Source organism: Raphanus sativus, chromosome 6 (assembly GCF_000801105.2).
Source record: "Raphanus sativus cultivar WK10039 chromosome 6, ASM80110v3, whole genome shotgun sequence".
In the NCBI taxonomy this organism is placed as follows: domain Eukaryota; kingdom Viridiplantae; phylum Streptophyta; class Magnoliopsida; order Brassicales; family Brassicaceae; genus Raphanus; species Raphanus sativus.
Genome location: NC_079516.1, coordinates 29,357,047 through 29,374,436, shown reverse-complemented (window position 1 = coordinate 29,374,436; position 17,390 = coordinate 29,357,047). Strand labels below are relative to the sequence as shown.

Here is a 17,390-nt window from a genome sequence, read left to right as displayed (position 1 = left end):
ATATCCACTTCCAGAAATTGAATTCCCTAATACGTTTCCCCTCTCTCCCCATATTGGTTGATTGAAAAGACATAAAGTTCACCGTCTCTCACTAAGTAGAATTTATTCGAGTTATCTGAAAACCCTACTCAATTCGAATCCTCAATCGACAATCAAAAACACAAATCATGATGAATCCAGACGTTACGAAGGCAAAAGAAGACGGCTCGAGTAGTGTAGTAGGAGATGAAGCAAACCCAAGGATTATCGAGAAACCTGTCGGCCCAGGAACCGACCAAAGTCCCAGAGATGCAAATGAAAGCGAAGACAATGCCAGTGGAAATGGAAAAGGGGAAGAGGAAGAATCAAGTAAGAAAAATGAAGGGGAGGAATCAAGAGAAGTAGACGAAGGAGAAAAAGAGAAGGAAGTCGGAGACGAAGGAGAAAAAGAGAAGGAAGCCGGGGACGAAGGAGATGAAGAGAAGGAAGTCGGAGACGAAGGAGAAAAAGAGAAGGAACCCGGAGACGAAATAGAGCCCCGAAGAAACGACGAAGAAGCTGATGAAAGGGAGAAAATTCTATTTGGACGACATCATGAAACTGAGTCGCATGCAGATTCGGTAAGTATTGAAATTGAAAACTTTTACATAGATGATTTGAAAGATTAGATAAGTGTGGAAAACTAAGTGGAATTTAGAGTTAGTGATTGCTGAACTAAGTCGAAGTTTGTGAAACTATATGTTGATGGTTGTAAGATGTCGTACGTGATCCGGTTCTCACTTGAGTGCAGGTTGTAGATGACGAAGAAAAGGGCATGCTACCGAAACTACACTTTCCTTCAAGCCAATATCAAAAGTCTTTAAAGCTTTCAGGAAAATGTTACATTGACTCGGCGATAAGAACTATTCAAACGATCCTGAAAGCAAAGGAGGTGGAATGGTTCATAGAGCACCCACAATTCCAGCATTTCTTCCATATTAAAAACCGAAAGCAGAAGTGGATGGGAATGTGGGTTCTCGTTTTGCGATCAGCTTGTGTTGCGAAGAAGCATGAGTTATGGTTTGTCGTTAATGGCGTCGCAATCCGATATTCTCTTAGAGAATTAGGACTCATTTCTGGACTATACTGCCATGAGTATCCCCCCAACCATGAGAGGTTGGGTGGTACAACATTCATGAACAAGTATTTTGGAGGGAAAAGGGTAACATACGCTGACCTGGAGAAGCAGATGTTGGCGATGAAATCAAAGCCATCTGAGGATCGTAAGAAGATGGCCGTTCTGTTCTTCTTAGCCAGCATCCTTTTCGGAGGCCGAAAGAGTGGTGAGGGAGCATCACCTGTGGACAGTTTCTTCCTGAGTGTTGTTGATGACCTAGATGCGTGTGTAACGTTCCCTTGGGGCGGTATGCATTCGAACATAACTTGAAGGATGTCTCTACCTTTTTGGAAAAATGCGACGGGCTTGCGCCGACGAGTTGGGTTTTTACAAGCTTTCCTATCCCTCTGGAGGTATTCTCAAGCTCTCTTCAACATAGTTGTTTAATTGATGTTAATGTCTTTTTGTTGTGTGTTGGTAGTTGTTGGCCTTTGAGGCAATTCCAAGCTTGAGGAACCATTTCCGAGAAGATGTGAATGGTGTAAATAGTAGTTGCCCGCGGATGTGCAAGATGCAGTACAAACGGAAAAGTGGAACCAAGGAATTCAGTCCGAAAGCTGTGAACGATAAACTTGGTAATAATACAAAGGTAATTGATGTTTTATGTGGAGTCGAATTGAGGAGAAGGGACTTATGAGACTTATGAAAACTTGGTGAAACTAAGGTAATTAGTATTTTTGTGTTTTTACCACAGGATATTGAGAGTATCTTGGTAGCAACAGCAGCTGAGGAGGAACTTTTGGAAACCATAGGAATAGACAAGGAGAGTTGTTGGGCCGATGACGCCGATGATGCAGCAGTTGATGGTTGGACGAAGATAATACGGAAAGGGAAGAAACAAGTTTTCTTTGAAGAACAGTTCCGCATGGATTTAGAGTCTCGCACAGGTCAGATTGAAGGTCCCACCAATCCTATCGGAGGACCATCAAATAATGCACAATCTGGTCAGGCTAATGCTGATTCGGTGGAGGTTAGTGGAGCTACTCCTGGAGCTGAGGCTTTAAAAGCTATGGAAGGTCGGCTTATGAATGCAGTCAGAGATGCAGTTCGAGATGCTATGAAGGGAGTGAATGAAAAAGTCACTTTATTGTCTACGCAGCTAGGTCTGCTAGAAGAGGAAGTGAAAAGTCTTAGGTTGAGTGTTCCCGGAAGTGACAATCCGGCGGTCCAAGATGATGGTGATGGTAGTGACAATAACGAGTCGGAAGAAGAGGATGGTAGTGACAATAACGAGCCGGAGGAAGAGGATGGTGGTGACAATAACGAGCCGGAGGAAGAGGATGGTGGTGACAATAACGAGCCGGAGGAAGAGGACAATAATGTTGAAGATGCCATTCTCGAAATTTCAAAGGATGTACAGAGGGAATATGGTGATGTTGACGTGGATGATGATGATGCGGAGATGTATGCCCATGCTGCGGAGGTCGAAAAAAAATTAATGTCTGTAAACACGAAAAAAAAGAGGTCGAGAAAAGATGATGGGAAAGAAACAGTTCCTGTGAAAAAGGTTAAGTTGGTTGGTGAAACTGTGAGGAGTCCCATTCAGCTAAGAAGCAAGGCAGCAGCGAAGGAGGCAGAAGCTGAGAAGGAGGCAGCAGCTAAGAAGAAGGCAACAGGTAAGAAGAAGGCAGCAGGTAAGAAGAAGGCGGCGACTAAGAAAAAGCCGAAGACAAAAAAAAGTAGGTAAGAAGACGGAGTGAATTCCCAGTATGTGGTTGTTTTAATGTGGATGAACTTGAATTATTCGGTCTGTATGACTTTAAATTCCCGTGACTTTCTTGTTTGATGTTGAAGACTGGTATTTAAGACTTATGTTATATATTGGGTAACTTCTCTCGGTAACTTCGTGAATTTATGATATTTCGTAGATCGTGAAGGAGGGAGAATAGGGAAACTTTAGTAAGTTTCACTTGCAACTTAGTGTAACTTCGTGAATTTATGATATTTCGTAGATCGTGAAGGAGGGAGAATAGGGAAACTTTAGTAAGTTTCACTTGCAACTTAGTGTAACTTCGTGAATTTATGATATTTCGTAGATCGTGAAGGAGGGAGAATAGGAAAACTTTAGTAAGTTTCACTTGCAACTTAGTGTAACTTCGTGAATTTATGATATTTCGTAGATCGTGAAGGAGGGAGAATAGGGAAACTTTAGTAAGTTTCACTTCCAACTTAGTGTAACTTAAGTAAATCCGAAGAGTCTTGGTAAATCAGAATCTCAAGCAAACAACAAGGGAACATAATCTCAAGCAAACAACAACAAGGGAACATAATCTCAAGCAAACAACAACAACAGATAGTAGACTAATGTCATGGACCGGACGCATCTCATGGAGTGGTGGGATTCTGACGGGTTAGATTATACTTCAGTTCAGCAATCTCTGCAGCCATCGCATCCACGCGCTTCCTTAACATTTCAACCTCTTCCTGGACTCCGAAGACCCATGGTTGACGGAAATGGAAGCCATCATTCTAGACGTAAAACGGGAATGTATCAGAATCCGAAAGTATCAATAAAAAATCTGGGCGTTATCTATAAATCTGGGCGTTTTCTATAAATTACCTCATAATTTTTGCAAGTGAAGTATTTTCTCCCCGGTAAAGTATCAAAATCGGTTTGATACTTCAGGTTCCGAGCCACCTCGTTGATGATTGTCCCCCCACAAGGGCATCTGGTCGGAATCCCACACCCGGCATCCGCCACGCAGCCAAGCATGTTGATGTCTCTCTTCAAAGCCTTCATCTGGCTATACTCCTCGTCTGGATGAGTCATGATTTTGAGTAACCTTGATCTAGAAATAAGAGCGACCGATTGTAGAGAGAGATCTAGAGAGAGATTGAATAGTAGAGAGAGATTGGCTGAGGTAAATGGCGAAAACATTAAAAATAATGGGTTTAATACACCTCTACGTCGCCTCTGCATCGATTTTGTGGAAATTCAAAATTCGAAAAAATGGGCGGGAATTTTTTCGTGTAGGATTTTCGTGCTTATAGTTTCACTTAGTTTGTAGTTATACAAAAACCTTTAAAGTTTTACTTTTCTGATTTTTCCGATTTTGTTGGTTTTACTGTACTTAGATGATTGATTTTATGGTTACACCTGATATATTCTATTTTCTATCAACGTTTTAGATGTGCTCATGCATGATAAAATTTGATTTTGTGACATATGTATCTTTTCTAATCCCACGAGGTAGTGTTTACAAAAAACATAGCTAACAATGATGTATTCTCTTCCCATTCGACAGAACATTGTTAACATTTCGTAAAGTATCAAAATCGTGACATTGTTAGCTAACATAGCTAAAAACATAGCTAACATTGATGTATTCGGATTTCTCAACATAGCTAAAAACATAGCTAAAAACATAGTCATCAACTAACGAAAGGTTACATAACGAAAGTTTCACCAAGTTTTACAATCATAAAACGAAATCACTTTAATCAGGTTTCACTAAGGTTCACATTCATATAACACTTCAGTTCCTTCTGTTCCTTCAGTTCCCTCAGGTCCCTCAGTTCCTTCAGCTCCTTCAGCTCCTTCAGCTCCTTCAGCTCCTTCAGTTCCTTCATTTCCTTCAGCTCCTTCAGTTCCTTCAGGACCCTGCGAGCAGTTGAAATAGCTAGCCAGACCCCTATTCGGGATATACTTATTAGGACGGGGACGGGACCGACTTTCTCCCGCCGAAGGATGCCTTTTTTCCTGATGTCTTCCTTTTTTTTTTCTTGTAGTCTGGAGGTAGAGGACACTTCGCCGCCGCGACTTCTTTTGGAACCAGCCAATGAGTTATATGAGGGACTGGATATATAGTCCTTCGATACGCTTTCGCCCATGTTGTAATGAAGTAATAATTCGAGATGAAATCGTACATGTCACTCAACTGTAATGGTTTATCATGCTGCAAACACTTAATGATAGCTCTTATTGCATGTCTACATGGGTATTTATCTATATCAAACTTCCTGCAACTGCACGTCTTCTGTTGCAAATCCACAGAATAAGTCTTCCCGTCTTCTCCAATAACACTGTATTCAAGCTGAAAACTGTTCAATACAGTCACTGAAAGTTTTGAACCTTTCGGTGTTCTCTTATGCAATTTGTTCTCCACCAAAGGAACCAATTTTCGAGATGACGGTCCTTCTGCTGCATCCTTCCTATGTCTGTTGAACCACTCAGACATTTTATCAATAACTGTATCAAGCATAGGCAATAAAGACATCCTTTGCGCCTTTTCAAATAGCGCATTCAAAGACTCCGCACAATTAGAGGTGTCTATGTTGTACCTAGCACCGGGGAAATGACACTTCGCCCACCGTTTGACTTCGACACTTTTATCAAGATACCTAGCACATGATGGATACCTCTCCCTAGAATCGTCATACTGCTTTTTAAACTCATGCTGTGAATAAAGACATGCAACTTTTGGAATTGTAGTGCAACCTCGTCCCTGCCTTGATTGACATGAGCTTTCACATTGTGCGATAGATGCCAGATACAATACCCATGTTTAGACATCGGATACACTTCACCAACAGCTTTTATCAGACTTGGATTTCTGTCTGAAACAAACACCAATTCCGTCGAATCCGGTATAACAGTTTTCAGCGTCGTGAAAAACCACTTCCAGCTTTCGTTTTTCTCCCCATCAACCACAGCAAAAGCTATTGGATAATGGTGAAGGTTTGGATCCTGAGCCGTGGCAATAATTAAACAACCACCTTCAACAGTCTTCGGGAAAGTTGCATCCACAGTGATGACTTTCCTCATGTATTCAAACCCTTCAATGGAGGCTCCCAACGCAACAAATAGGTATCTGAACCGGTTGTTTTTATCCACTACCAAACTTGTTTTTGTATCCGGGTTCGCCTTCTCTAACATATACAAATAAGCAGACAATATTATATATCCCTTCTCCGGATCACCACGAATATCCGCAACAGCTTGTTTTTTTCCTCTCAAACATGTCGTATACGACACTTCCACACCCAGTTTCCTTTGCACCAGACCGACCAGGATTTTCGCTGTTGGTGTCTCATATAGTCCCGGATAATCCTTGTGCACTATAGCTGCAACACATCTTGGTGTAACTTTCATTTTCTTTCCAGTACTTGAAGTTACGCGAGAGCATGAATGCATATTCATGTATGTTCTAATCGAGAACGCTTCAGATTTATCTATCTTTGTTGCTCTCACACTCCATTTACAACCTTCATCTGCTCCCCGACATTTTACCACATATCGACCCCTGTCCGAGTTGCAAATACTGATTCCGAAACAGTTCTCTTGTGATGCTCTATCAATAATATCTTTCACAGCTTCTTTACTCTCAAATTCTTGAAACAACTGAAGACCCAAACCATCTTCCCACTCTTTAACCACTGGTTTTTCTTTTGCAACACGTGGGAGCTCAACATAGTACGAACTAGGACGAACACCCATAGAGTTATCCACGTCGCCCTCACTATTCACGCCCCCTTCCCCGGCTTCTCCATTAACAACATTAATGCCCCTTTCCTCGGCTTCTCCATTAACAACATTAATGCCCCTTTCCTCGGCTTCTCCATTAACAACATTAATGCCCCTTTCTTCGGCTTCTCCATTAACAACATTAATGCCCCTTTCCTCGGCTTTTCCATTTATAACAACATTCTCCACCCGTTCAGCCCCCGGCAGATATAGTTCTGCTTCTTCAATGCGAGGAACTAGAGTGAGTGCACCCGGATTACCTTCAACTTCGGGTAATCCACTCGCAAGCTCACTATAGTTCCCACCATATGAGCTTTCTTTCTCAACTACTGATTGTTGCTCCATTTCTTCGATGACCTCTACATGCAAAATACTTCTTCTTCCCTCTTTATCCACTGATGTCAGATACACATACACATCTTCATCATCCAAAATATATGATTGCCTCTTAGGTTCTACTACCAGTGGAATGTAACTCAGATTCATCCTCTTTAAACACGGATCTATCCTCTTCTTCTTGCATATCCTCTCCTTCAAACAGGAATAAGTGATCTCATCCAATGATGATGTCTTAAAGGATATACCATACAAACGACCATCGCTTGGAATCCATTCATAATCATCTCCTGATTTCGCATATTGTCCATCATAGTCAAAGTGTATGTTTGTAGAAGAATAACCCATTATCTGTTGTACCAAATAAAAAGTATACAATTGAAGTTAATCTTACTTATACAGTTTTGCTATTATAGTCCTACTAATTTATACTTGTTTACACTTTTTCTCAACAGTAAAGTTTCACCTATTTACACTTTTATAGTCTACTAGTTTCACCCTTTTCATTCCGGATTTTAGTTTTGATTCCCGACATTTCTTGTTCATAATCCAATTCCATAACAAACACACCATACAGCTCTCAATTGACAACACAAAGACCCATATATTCGAAATCTACTGTCTAAAAATCCCAACCTAACGAGCCGCATTGACTTCATTCATTCGATACAGAGAAAGACAATGCTTCACCTGAACTTTATCTGACCTGGGTTGGGGGTCAATTTCAGCACCCAAGCGAGCCGCAATCTCCTTTACAATCGAAACTCACTCAATGATCGCTCTAGCTTTCATTCGCTTTCTTCGTCAATCGTCCGTCGAGAGAGAGACTCGAATTAGGGAGGAGAGAGAAAAATTAAAACTAATTAAGAAAATGAGAAAATCCACCTGGACAGGAGAGAGAGAGAGATAAACCGCGCTTTTTTTTATTGGTCAAGTAAAGGAGCGTTTTTATTGGTCAAGTAGAGAGGATTTTCATTGGTCAAGTAGAGAGGGGCACTTTCGACTTTCACCATCGGGTTGAAGAGTATGAAAACAAATAAGAGTATGGCAGATTACATGAGAGTATGCTAGATCAGTTTTTCCCTCATTAAGAGTACCTGAGCACTCGACTCAATGGTTCAACTTAGTAGGTGGTACAAACACAACCGGGAGTTGAAGAAACCCAAAGCGTTTGAGAGTCGAAATACGAGAAGACGGAGGCTTGAAAAGCTTCCTACATTAATCGGAGTGAATGAAGGAAGGAAGGAAGGAGTGACTGCCGTTGCACCTGTCAACAGTGCAGTAGAATCAATTCCTTAACAATCAGAGTCAGAGCAACTAAATTAATCGGAGTGACTGGAACATGAGACGGGGAGGCTGCACGAACGCTGGAACCCATAGACCAGTATGACTCTGTCCGCTTACGCCTGCATGCAGTATGTCGAGGGTCAAAGGGACATGGAAAGTGCAACTGAGATTCTCAAACTGCTTAACAACACAAGAGCAAGTCTCACGTGCAATGGACTGCTATGCCTTGGAGAGTGTATGTGCGACGTGGCAAGAAGAGAGTGGTGGAGGGAAGTACAGAAGGGGAGTGTGAGAAAAATAATGGGGAAAGACTCTAATCCAGTTGATACAATGTATTGAGAGAGGGATTCTTGGAGTGAGAATCTGTGTGATACATCTGTATTGTGTTGTTGGATAAGCTTCAAAGATAGCTTAGGAAACAAGTTATTCATAAAAGGAAGTTTGAATAACTAAAAAGGAAAAACTTGATTTAGATTTATGTTAAGTTTCTAGATCACATTGTAATAGGTTAAGCTAAGACCCTATATATAGAGATCTATAATGTAAGATGATCTCAAGAAGTTAAGAGTTTAATAAAACGAAGAAACTGTTTTATTAACAAGCTTTGCATATCACACATTCGATCCTTAGGCGACTTTATTTGGTATCAGAGCTTAGGTTTTTGTGTGATTGTGAAATCGAGAAACTGTATCCATGGCTGATACAAAAGCTTTAACAGAGATGAAGCCACTAGGAAGAAGAGAAGACTTTCCTAGTGCTGTAATCTGTCCGATGCTCAATACGACGAACTACACTGTTTGGGCAAAGAGGATGAAGATTCTGTTAAAGGTTCACAAAGTTTGGGGTGCAGTAGATCCAGGCACTGACGACGAAGAAAGAAACGACCTCGCAACGGGACTTCTGTTCGGTTCAATACCTGAAGCGATGGTTTTACAAGCCGGAGAAGATGACTCCCCTAAAGTTATATGGGAAGCCATTAAAACCAGAAACCTTGGTGTTGAACGCGTTAAAGAAGCTCGTCTACTAACGCTGATGAATGAATTCGATCGATTAAGTATGGAAGACTCGGACAGTATAGATAACTGCACGAGCAAGTTAACAGAGCTTGCATCAAAAGCGTCCTTGTTGGGACAGAGCATTGATCAACCAAAGCTCGTGAAGAAACTTCTCAACAGTCTACCAATGAAATTCATTCACATGACGGCATCAATAGAGCAGACACTACAAGAAAACATATTATTTACCAGGGCGATATTCGTTGTAAATTCGTTGTAAAAGGGGGATTACGACGAATTTACCTCGAAAAGCGATTCGTTGTTATTCGTCCGTCGTAAAAGAAGATTCGTCGTAAACGCCACGGAAAGCATTCGTCGTAATGCCCACGTAAACTCTCGTTGTAACTAACTCGTAAAGATTCGTCGTAAAGAAGTTGTAAAGAATTCGATGTAAATTCGATGTAAATATTCGATGTAAATTCGTTGTAAAATTTACGACGACTTTACATCTCCTTCGTTGTAAACTCGATGTAATTCTTTACATCGTATTTACGAGTACTTCGATGTAAATTCGTTGTAAACTTTACGACGAATTTACATCGTTATTTTATTTATTATATTAATTATATTAATTTCATTTATTATTTTATTTTTATTTATAATAAATTTGGAAATTATAAAAATTAAAATTTCAAATAATAAAAAACAATTGTTTAGAAAATAAATATTCCATAAATAAAATTTAAGTTTTAATATTTTACAAAACAAAATTATAAAAATTAAAATCTACGGGAGCGATACATCATCAAAGTAGCCGGTCCCGCTCGGTCCCTCTCCGCTCGTTCCCGCTCCCACTGGATCGGTAGATTCGGGATCCCGTTGTTGCATCCTGAGAGCTTTTCGTCTGGCCGCCAACGCTCTCTGCATGTTCGGGTTCCCCATCGCCATAATATCCAACAGGTTCTCGAGAGAGTCTAAACGCTCCTGCTGGGTATCCAATCGAGCCTGCATCTGAGAAGTCTCTTGGGCCCGTCTAGAAGAGTAAGACGAAGTCGCCCTTGCGACTTCGTTTACAGAACCGATTCCCACCGTCCGACCCTTCTTTCTTGGAGCGACCTACAAAAAATAATATTAAATAGTTAATATTGTTGAAATAGTAAAATTAATTTAAACAAAAGCTTTTAAATTTTACCTCCTCGAAGATCCTGTCGACCTCTTCCGTCGTCAATTTGACGGGTAATCCATCCGGAGACTGCTGGGTAAGTTGCGTCTCCCGCTCATCAACCCGAGCAGCCACAGTGTTGAAGAGCTTCTCGGATGCATGATCAACAAAAGTCCCGTCCGGTTTGGCGTGAGTCATCTTGAAGAGGTCGGACAAAGATGGCATGACTCCGGTCTTCTCAAACTACAAAAACCAATAATAAAATATTAAATATTGAAATTCAAATTTATTAATAAAATAAATATTACAACTAAAACTTACAGCGTCGAGACGGATCCCGGCATGAGGTTTTTGCCCGGTGGTATGAAGCATAGGCAAATTCCCGTCTTTATCCTTGGTCCTACGGGAAGCGGAGCAGGAGTTGGCCTTCCGGATTGATCTGGGTAGCTTTCAAAAGGCGATGAGGCCATCCCATACATCCTTGGTGACCCCAGTGGGCTTCCCGTCATAGCCGTAGATCTCCCACTTATCCTTCCAATCCGAGACCGTGTTGGTAAGGCGAGTCTTCGCCTTTGCCTCGAATTCCTTTTTCACCATTTCGGTGATTCCTTAGGACCAATTCCACCTTTGCTGAAACAAACAAAATTATGAAACCATTAATAATTAATAAAAATAATAAAATTAAATATAAAAAAGAAAATTGAAAAATTACCGCAAACTGTTTAAACCAAGTGGTCTTGACGTGATCTGGAGTCAAGCTCCAGTTTGGATAAGCTCCGTCGAGGTATCCCTTCATCGTCTTTGAAACGCTCCGGGAAACACGGTTGTTGGCCCCAAACCTGCAAATTGAACCAACTTGTTAATAAAATATATAAAAATGATTTGAAAATTTTAAATTATAAATTTACTTACCAATAAGTACCCGGCGGTCTATCGGGGTCCAAAACGTCCATACCCTCCCGTCCAGGAGCGGAAAGCAAATCCTCCACTGTATATCTTGCGTATGGTGCATGAGGAGGCACCCGCAAGTCTGGATGAACATCTACCCCTGGAATGGGCTCCTGCGGAGCTGCTGGTGGAGGAGGTGGAGCCATCTGAGCTGCTGGTGGCGGAGGTGGAGCCATGTGAGGTGCGGGAGGAGGACTCCAAACTCTCTGAGATGTCTGAGAGTCCGGAACGGCATCAGAAGATGCTCGGCCGCCGGAAGAAGAAGACGTCCCGGCACCGTCGCCAAACATCTCATCATAAGTCGGTGGTGGTTTTTTCCTAGGAGCCATGATCTACATTATTTAAAAAAATAATAATTAAAAATCACAACACTATTAATTAATTATTTTTTAAAAACTTCTCTATACTAACCACCTAAACTAATTCCCTAAACTAATTCTCTAAACTAATTCCCTATACTAACCACCTAAACTAATTATAAAAAAAAAACTAACTAGAGAGAGAGAGAGAGAGAGGAGTTACCTTAGAGAGAGAGAGAGATTTGTGAGGAATGAACGAGGAAGCCTCGTTCAGAGGCGTTGCATATATAAAGAAAACACGTTCCTCGTAAATTCGTCGTAAATTTACGAGGAATATACCAGGCCCGCGTTTTTGGGTTTACGACGAAAGTACCAGGCCCGCGTTTTTGGGTTTACGAGGAATATACCAGGCCCGTGTTTCAGTTTACGACGAATTTACGAGGACACGTGCTTTCAGGAATTACGACGAATGTACCAGGCCCGCTTTTTTTGTTTACGACGTGTTTACAACGAATCTTTGAAACCACAAATCAAATCCCTAAACCCCGATTCATGGTTTACAACGAAGTTACGACGAACCTAAACTTTACGAGGAAATTACCAGGCCCTCGTTTTTTTTACAACGAAATTACAACGAAATATGTGAAACCCCGAAAATCAAAATCCCTAAACCCCAAACTTACATATCTATACTATCATATCTTCTACACATTCAACCTCTTTTTCCAACTGAAACCATAAACTCCAAATTTTTTTTTAAATGCATATTATATAAAATAGAATTTGATACACATATGAAAATAAGATCTTCTAATAAAAATCAACATTTGTAACATATTTTACATCATGAAGAATCGTTTGAGTTCTCATCAACATCACTACAATGATCATCATCGCTTCTATCGAACTCATCTTCACGTGCTTCATCCGTCACATCTTCGGGAAGATCTTCATATTGATGGTTATCCGGGTCGATCAAAAGAATTTCATCAGTTTGTTGATCAGGTACCTCAACTTCATTGATTGCATCTTCTTCTTGCAAAGGTGGTTCTTCTCCAGCAACAATCCGTCCACGAGTTGTTATTTTGATAGCAGTTAACCAATTTATCCCAGAACTTCGAAGGCGAGGGTATGGAAGGAAGCTAACTTGTTCGGCTTGGGAAGCTAAGATGAAAGGCTCGAATTTGTTATATCTTCTCCCAGAATGGATATCCACAACACCAAATTTGTTAAACCGAACACCACGGTTCTCCACCGGGTCGAACCACTCGCATTTGAAGAGGACACATTTTAGCTTCAACAACCCTGGAAATTCCACTTCAATAATCTCTTGCAAGATCCCGTAAGTCTGTTTCACCTTTCACACATATCCCGTAGTTGCTTGTTGCCCGACGTCTCCCATACTCATATGTATGAAAAGTGAAACCTCGTGTGAAGTACATAGATGATGTGGTGACCTTTGCTACTGGACCTTGGATCAAATCATGAAACCATACAGGATAATATGGATCGTCATAATCAACCTACAAATTAATACATCACTGTTAGAATTTTACATTATCAATAATAGTACCAAAGATTACTTAATATGTTAATATTACCTGTCCTTTTAACCACTTGACAAAGTGCTTATCTTTCCTTGCATCCACCTCGGTTCCGGATATTCCTGGTATTGCTTCTTCAACTTGAGATACAAACAAGCTGCAAATTAAACAAATGCATCATATCATATAATTAATTAACATCATATCATATAATACACACGAATATTATTTACCTTTCAAAAGAACGCATCACAGCATCCTCGCAGTTGAGCAGAATATAAGTGTGGGCACTATGCTTATCCTCATCACTGGACCACCATACTTCTCTCAGTTTACCACCAAACCGTCCAATTTGGCAGAAAATGTCAGGAACACCGTCTACTGCATAAGATTGCGGTACTCCACCATCATCATATCTTCTAGGAACTCTTTTCCTCGTACGAACCGTTGAAGCAAAGTAGTATGATGTGAAGTTAGATGTTTCTGCTGTCAAACTTCCAGCCACAATTGAACCTTCCACCTTTGCAAGATTTCTTGCTTTCCCCTTCAAATGTTTCATAGAGCGCTCATATGGATACATCCATCCATTGTGAACAGGTCCGCGAAGTAATGCTTCGTACGGGAGGTGGACAACTAGATGTTCCATGACGTCAAAAAATGATGGAGGAAATATCTTCTCTAGGTTGCACACTATGATCGGGATGTTCTCATGAAGTTGTTCGATGACTTCTTCCTTGAACGTACGTGTGCTAAGGTCTCTGAAGAAAGCTCCGATCGCTGCATATTGCAAATATAACCCAAATTAGTAGCATTTCATAGTATATATATATATATATATATATATATATATATATATATATATATATATATATATATATGTATATTATTAATTAATATTTACCTGCAAGTGCTTCATGTACATTTGTTGGAAGGAGCTCAGCAAAAGCGAATGGAAGTAGTCGTTGCATAAACACATGAAAATCATGACTCTTCATTCCTGAGAACTTTTGACCTCGTTCAACACATCTTGACAGATTTGAAACGTAACCATCAGGAAACTTCACTTCTGATGCAACTCAGTCAAACAAAGTTGACTTCGCTTCTGATGACAATCGAAAGATGGGAACAAGAACATTTCCATTGCTCTTGATATGTAACTCACTTCTTGAGCAAATATCGGGTAAGTCCATCCTTGACTTTTTGTTATCTTTTGTCTTCCCTGGGACGTTCAGTATTGTATTCATGATGTTGTCAAAAAAGTTCTTCTCTATATGCATCACATCCAGGTTGTGGCGTAAAAGAAGATCTTTCCAGTAAGGTAGCTCCCAAAATATACTTTTCTTATGCCAATTGTGAGTAACCCCATACCCATCAGGCATATTACCAGGAACATGCCAATTTCCTCCTTGCTTCACAGTTTTCTGAGCTCCGTAATAATCAATGTCCTCCTCGATCTACTGGCCTGTGAGATATGGAGGATGACTGTCTCTGACAACTTTGTTTTTCCTAAACAATGTCTTATTTCTTCTGTAAGGATGGGCAACGGGACATATGTAATCATAAGTTCTTACCCCTTCTGACCACAACTCCTTTAGCTCCTGTATCAGTGGTTGAAGAAATACATCCAACGACCGTTTTGGATGCTTCGGCCCAGGGATTAATATGGTCAAGAATAGAAATTCTTGTTCCATGCACATATCCGGCGGCAGGTTGTACGGCGTAAGAATAACTGGCCACAAAGAATACTGTCTCCCAGACATACCAAATGGACTAAATCCATCGGTGCATTACCCAAGATAGACATTCCGAATTTTTTCAGCGAAATCTGGGTATACCTTGTTGAAATGTTTCCACGCCCTTGCATCTGATGGGTGAGCGACCTCGCCATCCTTCTGGACATGTTCAGCATGCCACCTCATCCATGCAGCAGTCCTCTCCGATTGGTATAATCTTTTTAACCTGTCTTTAATGGGTAGGTACCACATCCTTTGGTACGGTACCCTATTCCTCCCACGTCCTTGCGGCTTGAATCGTGGTTTCTTGCAGAATCAACACTCTTCTAACTTCTCATCATCCTTCCAGTAGATCATGCAGTTGTCGATGCAAACATCTATCATCTCCGAAGGCAACCCAAGACTATAAACCAATTTCTGAATCTCATAATAAGATTCAGCTGACACGTTGTCTTCTGGCAAATACTCTTTGAACAACTCCGCCCAAGCATCCATGCAATTCTCAGGTAAATTATGATCCGTTTTAATGTTCATCATCCTAGCTGCTAGAGACAATTTAGAGAGACCTTCTCTACAACCAGTGTAGATTGGTTGATTTGCAGCATCTAACATTTCATAAAACCTTTTTGCATCCAAATTAGGTTCTTCTACATTTCCAGTTTCATGAGCTATTGTTGTAGTTGTTTCTAAAAATGCATCAGTAATCATGTCTTGAACCCTATCATGATCTACCATCTGCTCCTCCTGATGATAACTAGATTCATTATGCAAATGATTCGGTTCTTCACTATTACCAGCAGCTTCAAAATTATTACTACTACTAGCTTCATTTCCACCATAACCCTCCCCATGTTGATACCAAATATAATATTGTGGTGTAAATCCTCTGTTTAGTAAGTGCTTCCATACAGTTTCACTACGAGCAAATTTTGAATTCTTGTATTTCCGACAAGGGCAGAACATCTTACCGCTTTCCTGTGTGATCGGTGTACAGCCCGCCTGGTGCATGAATGTCTCTAGCCCGCTTAGAAATGCATCCGTCACTCTACCGGAATCATCTTTATGCGAATACATCCAACTTCGTAACTCGTAAATATTGAAGCCATCAGCCATTTGTTTTTCTTTTTTCTGGTTTTTTTTTCTTTGATTTCGTTTGTGTGTTATTTGAATTGAGAAATGATCATATATATAGACGATTTTCGTAAGTGGTAGGTGAAGGTATAACATGGATTTTACAACGAAAAGTTTTACTTTGCTTTTACATCGTTTTTACATCTTATTTACAACGAATTTACAACGAAGTTAGCTTATTTTGAACCCCACTATATGCACGTTTTCACCAAAAGTAACGGTTACATGATTCCTCGTAAATGGCTTGTATATTTACAATGAGTTTACGACGAATTGGGCTTTCCACGTAAATCACTCGTAAATTTACAATGATTTTACAACGAAGTTAGTTACTTTAAACCACACTATATGCATGTTTTCACCAAAAGTAACGGTTACATGATTCGTCGTAAATGACTTGTATATTTACAATGAGTTTACGACGAATTGGGCTTTCCACGTAAAAGCCTTGTAAAATTACATTGGGTTTACGACGAATCGTTTTCGTTGTAACTTTACAACGAATTTACGACGAATATTTATTTACTCGTAACATCGTCGTAAACACCATGTAAATTTACGAGGAAATAATTTCCTCGTAACGAGTCATCGTTATAGACGCGTTTTCTTGTAGTGAGATGCTTGATCTAAACAAAACCTCGTTTGAAGATATTATTGGAAGACTCAAAGCATATGAAGAACGAGTCAAAGGCAAAACTGGATATGATCAACAAAACAATCTGTTGTTCTCAAGCACTGAAACATCAAGCGATCAGAACTCGAGAGGCAGAGGAAGAGGAAGAGGATCATATCGTGGTCATGGTCAAGGAAACAGAGGTAGAGGACGAGGAAGAAGCAACACTAGCGAGGGGAACAAAGAGAAGAAAGACTACTCCCAGATCACATGCTTCAATTGTAAGAAGAAGGGACACTTCAAATCCGTGTGTCCTGAGAAGAAAGAAGAGAAACAAGAGCTCAACAAGACAGAGACAGAAGTAGCAGAAGCTGCGTTATACATGCATCAAGTTGTGTATCTCAACGAAGAAAAAGTCTTACCGAATTCACTAGAGCCAAGCAAGAAAGAAGATGATATATGGTATCTAGACAACAGTGCGAGCAATCACATGACTGGTGAAAGATCTTACTTCTCAGAGCTCAACGAGAACATCAAAGGAAAAGTCAAGTTCGGAGATGGCTCGTATGTAGATATAAACGGCAAAGGATCTATCCTCTTTGAAGCCAAGACAGGAGAACAGAAGCTCCTAACCGACATATACTACATACCGAACTTGAAAGGTAACATACTAAGTCTGGGTCAATCAATTGAACAAGGGTGTGACATAAGGATTAAAGAGGATTATCTCACCTTGAGAGATC

General features: G+C 40.4%; 4 protein-coding genes across 4 annotated transcripts; 1 reads left to right on the top strand and 3 right to left on the bottom strand.

Moving 5' to 3' along the window:
• Positions 1 to 170: 170 nt before the first annotated feature.
• Positions 171 to 2,822, top strand: LOC130495721 (uncharacterized protein At3g43530-like). The gene is made up of 4 exons (XM_056987209.1): positions 171 to 407; positions 770 to 1,363; positions 1,557 to 1,724; positions 1,830 to 2,822. The coding sequence occupies exons 1-4, from the start codon at positions 171 to 173 to the stop codon at positions 2,820 to 2,822; spliced, it is 1,992 nt and encodes a 663-aa protein (XP_056843189.1).
• Positions 2,823 to 4,785: 1,963 nt separating this feature from the next.
• Positions 4,786 to 7,283, bottom strand: LOC108858529 (uncharacterized). Its single transcript, XM_056987208.1, has 3 exons — positions 6,713 to 7,283; positions 5,574 to 6,616; positions 4,786 to 5,532 (listed from the first exon to the last, which is right to left on the bottom strand). Exons 1-3 carry the CDS (start codon positions 7,281 to 7,283, stop codon positions 4,786 to 4,788), a joined length of 2,361 nt encoding a protein of 786 aa, XP_056843188.1.
• Positions 7,284 to 10,003: 2,720 nt separating this feature from the next.
• On the bottom strand, positions 10,004 to 10,811 carry LOC130495720 (uncharacterized). The gene is made up of 3 exons (XM_056987207.1): positions 10,701 to 10,811; positions 10,410 to 10,622; positions 10,004 to 10,333 (listed from the first exon to the last, which is right to left on the bottom strand). The coding sequence occupies exons 1-3, from the start codon at positions 10,749 to 10,751 to the stop codon at positions 10,004 to 10,006; spliced, it is 594 nt and encodes a 197-aa protein (XP_056843187.1). The 5' UTR covers positions 10,752 to 10,811.
• An 18-nt stretch (positions 10,812 to 10,829) lies between these two features.
• On the bottom strand, positions 10,830 to 11,662 carry LOC108821756 (uncharacterized). The gene is made up of 3 exons (XM_056987206.1): positions 11,292 to 11,662; positions 11,092 to 11,218; positions 10,830 to 10,964 (listed from the first exon to the last, which is right to left on the bottom strand). Exons 1-3 carry the CDS (start codon positions 11,654 to 11,656, stop codon positions 10,830 to 10,832), a joined length of 627 nt encoding a protein of 208 aa, XP_056843186.1. The 5' UTR covers positions 11,657 to 11,662.
• Positions 11,663 to 17,390: the final 5,728 nt, after the last annotated feature.

What these genes read in the sequence shown, in the direction of transcription:
- LOC108821756 (XM_056987206.1), bottom strand. Translation starts at nt 11,656, where the DNA reads ATGGCTCCTAGGAAAAAACCACCACCGACTTATGATGAGATGTTTGGC. An exon ending in AGACCGCCGGGTACTTATTG is followed by an intron (nt 11,219 to 11,291) that starts GTAAGTAAATTT and finishes TTCAATTTGCAG; the next exon opens with GTTTGGGGCCAACAACCGTG. An exon ending in CTTGGTTTAAACAGTTTGCG is followed by an intron (nt 10,965 to 11,091) that starts GTAATTTTTCAA and finishes ATGGTGAAAAAG; the next exon opens with GAATTCGAGGCAAAGGCGAA.
- LOC130495720 (XM_056987207.1), bottom strand. Translation starts at nt 10,751, where the DNA reads ATGCTTCATACCACCGGGCAAAAACCTCATGCCGGGATCCGTCTCGAC. An exon ending in CCGGGATCCGTCTCGACGCT is followed by an intron (nt 10,623 to 10,700) that starts GTAAGTTTTAGT and finishes TGGTTTTTGTAG; the next exon opens with TTTGAGAAGACCGGAGTCAT. An exon ending in TCGACAGGATCTTCGAGGAG is followed by an intron (nt 10,334 to 10,409) that starts GTAAAATTTAAA and finishes TATTTTTTGTAG; the next exon opens with GTCGCTCCAAGAAAGAAGGG.
- LOC108858529 (XM_056987208.1), bottom strand. Translation starts at nt 7,283, where the DNA reads ATGGGTTATTCTTCTACAAACATACACTTTGACTATGATGGACAATAT. An exon ending in TGGAGAAGCCGAAGAAAGGG is followed by an intron (nt 6,617 to 6,712) that starts GCATTAATGTTG and finishes TTAATGGAGAAG; the next exon opens with CCGGGGAAGGGGGCGTGAAT. An exon ending in TCAATCAAGGCAGGGACGAG is followed by an intron (nt 5,533 to 5,573) that starts GTTGCACTACAA and finishes CTTTATTCACAG; the next exon opens with CATGAGTTTAAAAAGCAGTA.
- LOC130495721 (XM_056987209.1), top strand. Translation starts at nt 171, where the DNA reads ATGAATCCAGACGTTACGAAGGCAAAAGAAGACGGCTCGAGTAGTGTA. An exon ending in AAGGAGAAAAAGAGAAGGAA is followed by an intron (nt 408 to 769) that starts GTCGGAGACGAA and finishes ACTTGAGTGCAG; the next exon opens with GTTGTAGATGACGAAGAAAA. An exon ending in TTGATGACCTAGATGCGTGT is followed by an intron (nt 1,364 to 1,556) that starts GTAACGTTCCCT and finishes GTGTGTTGGTAG; the next exon opens with TTGTTGGCCTTTGAGGCAAT.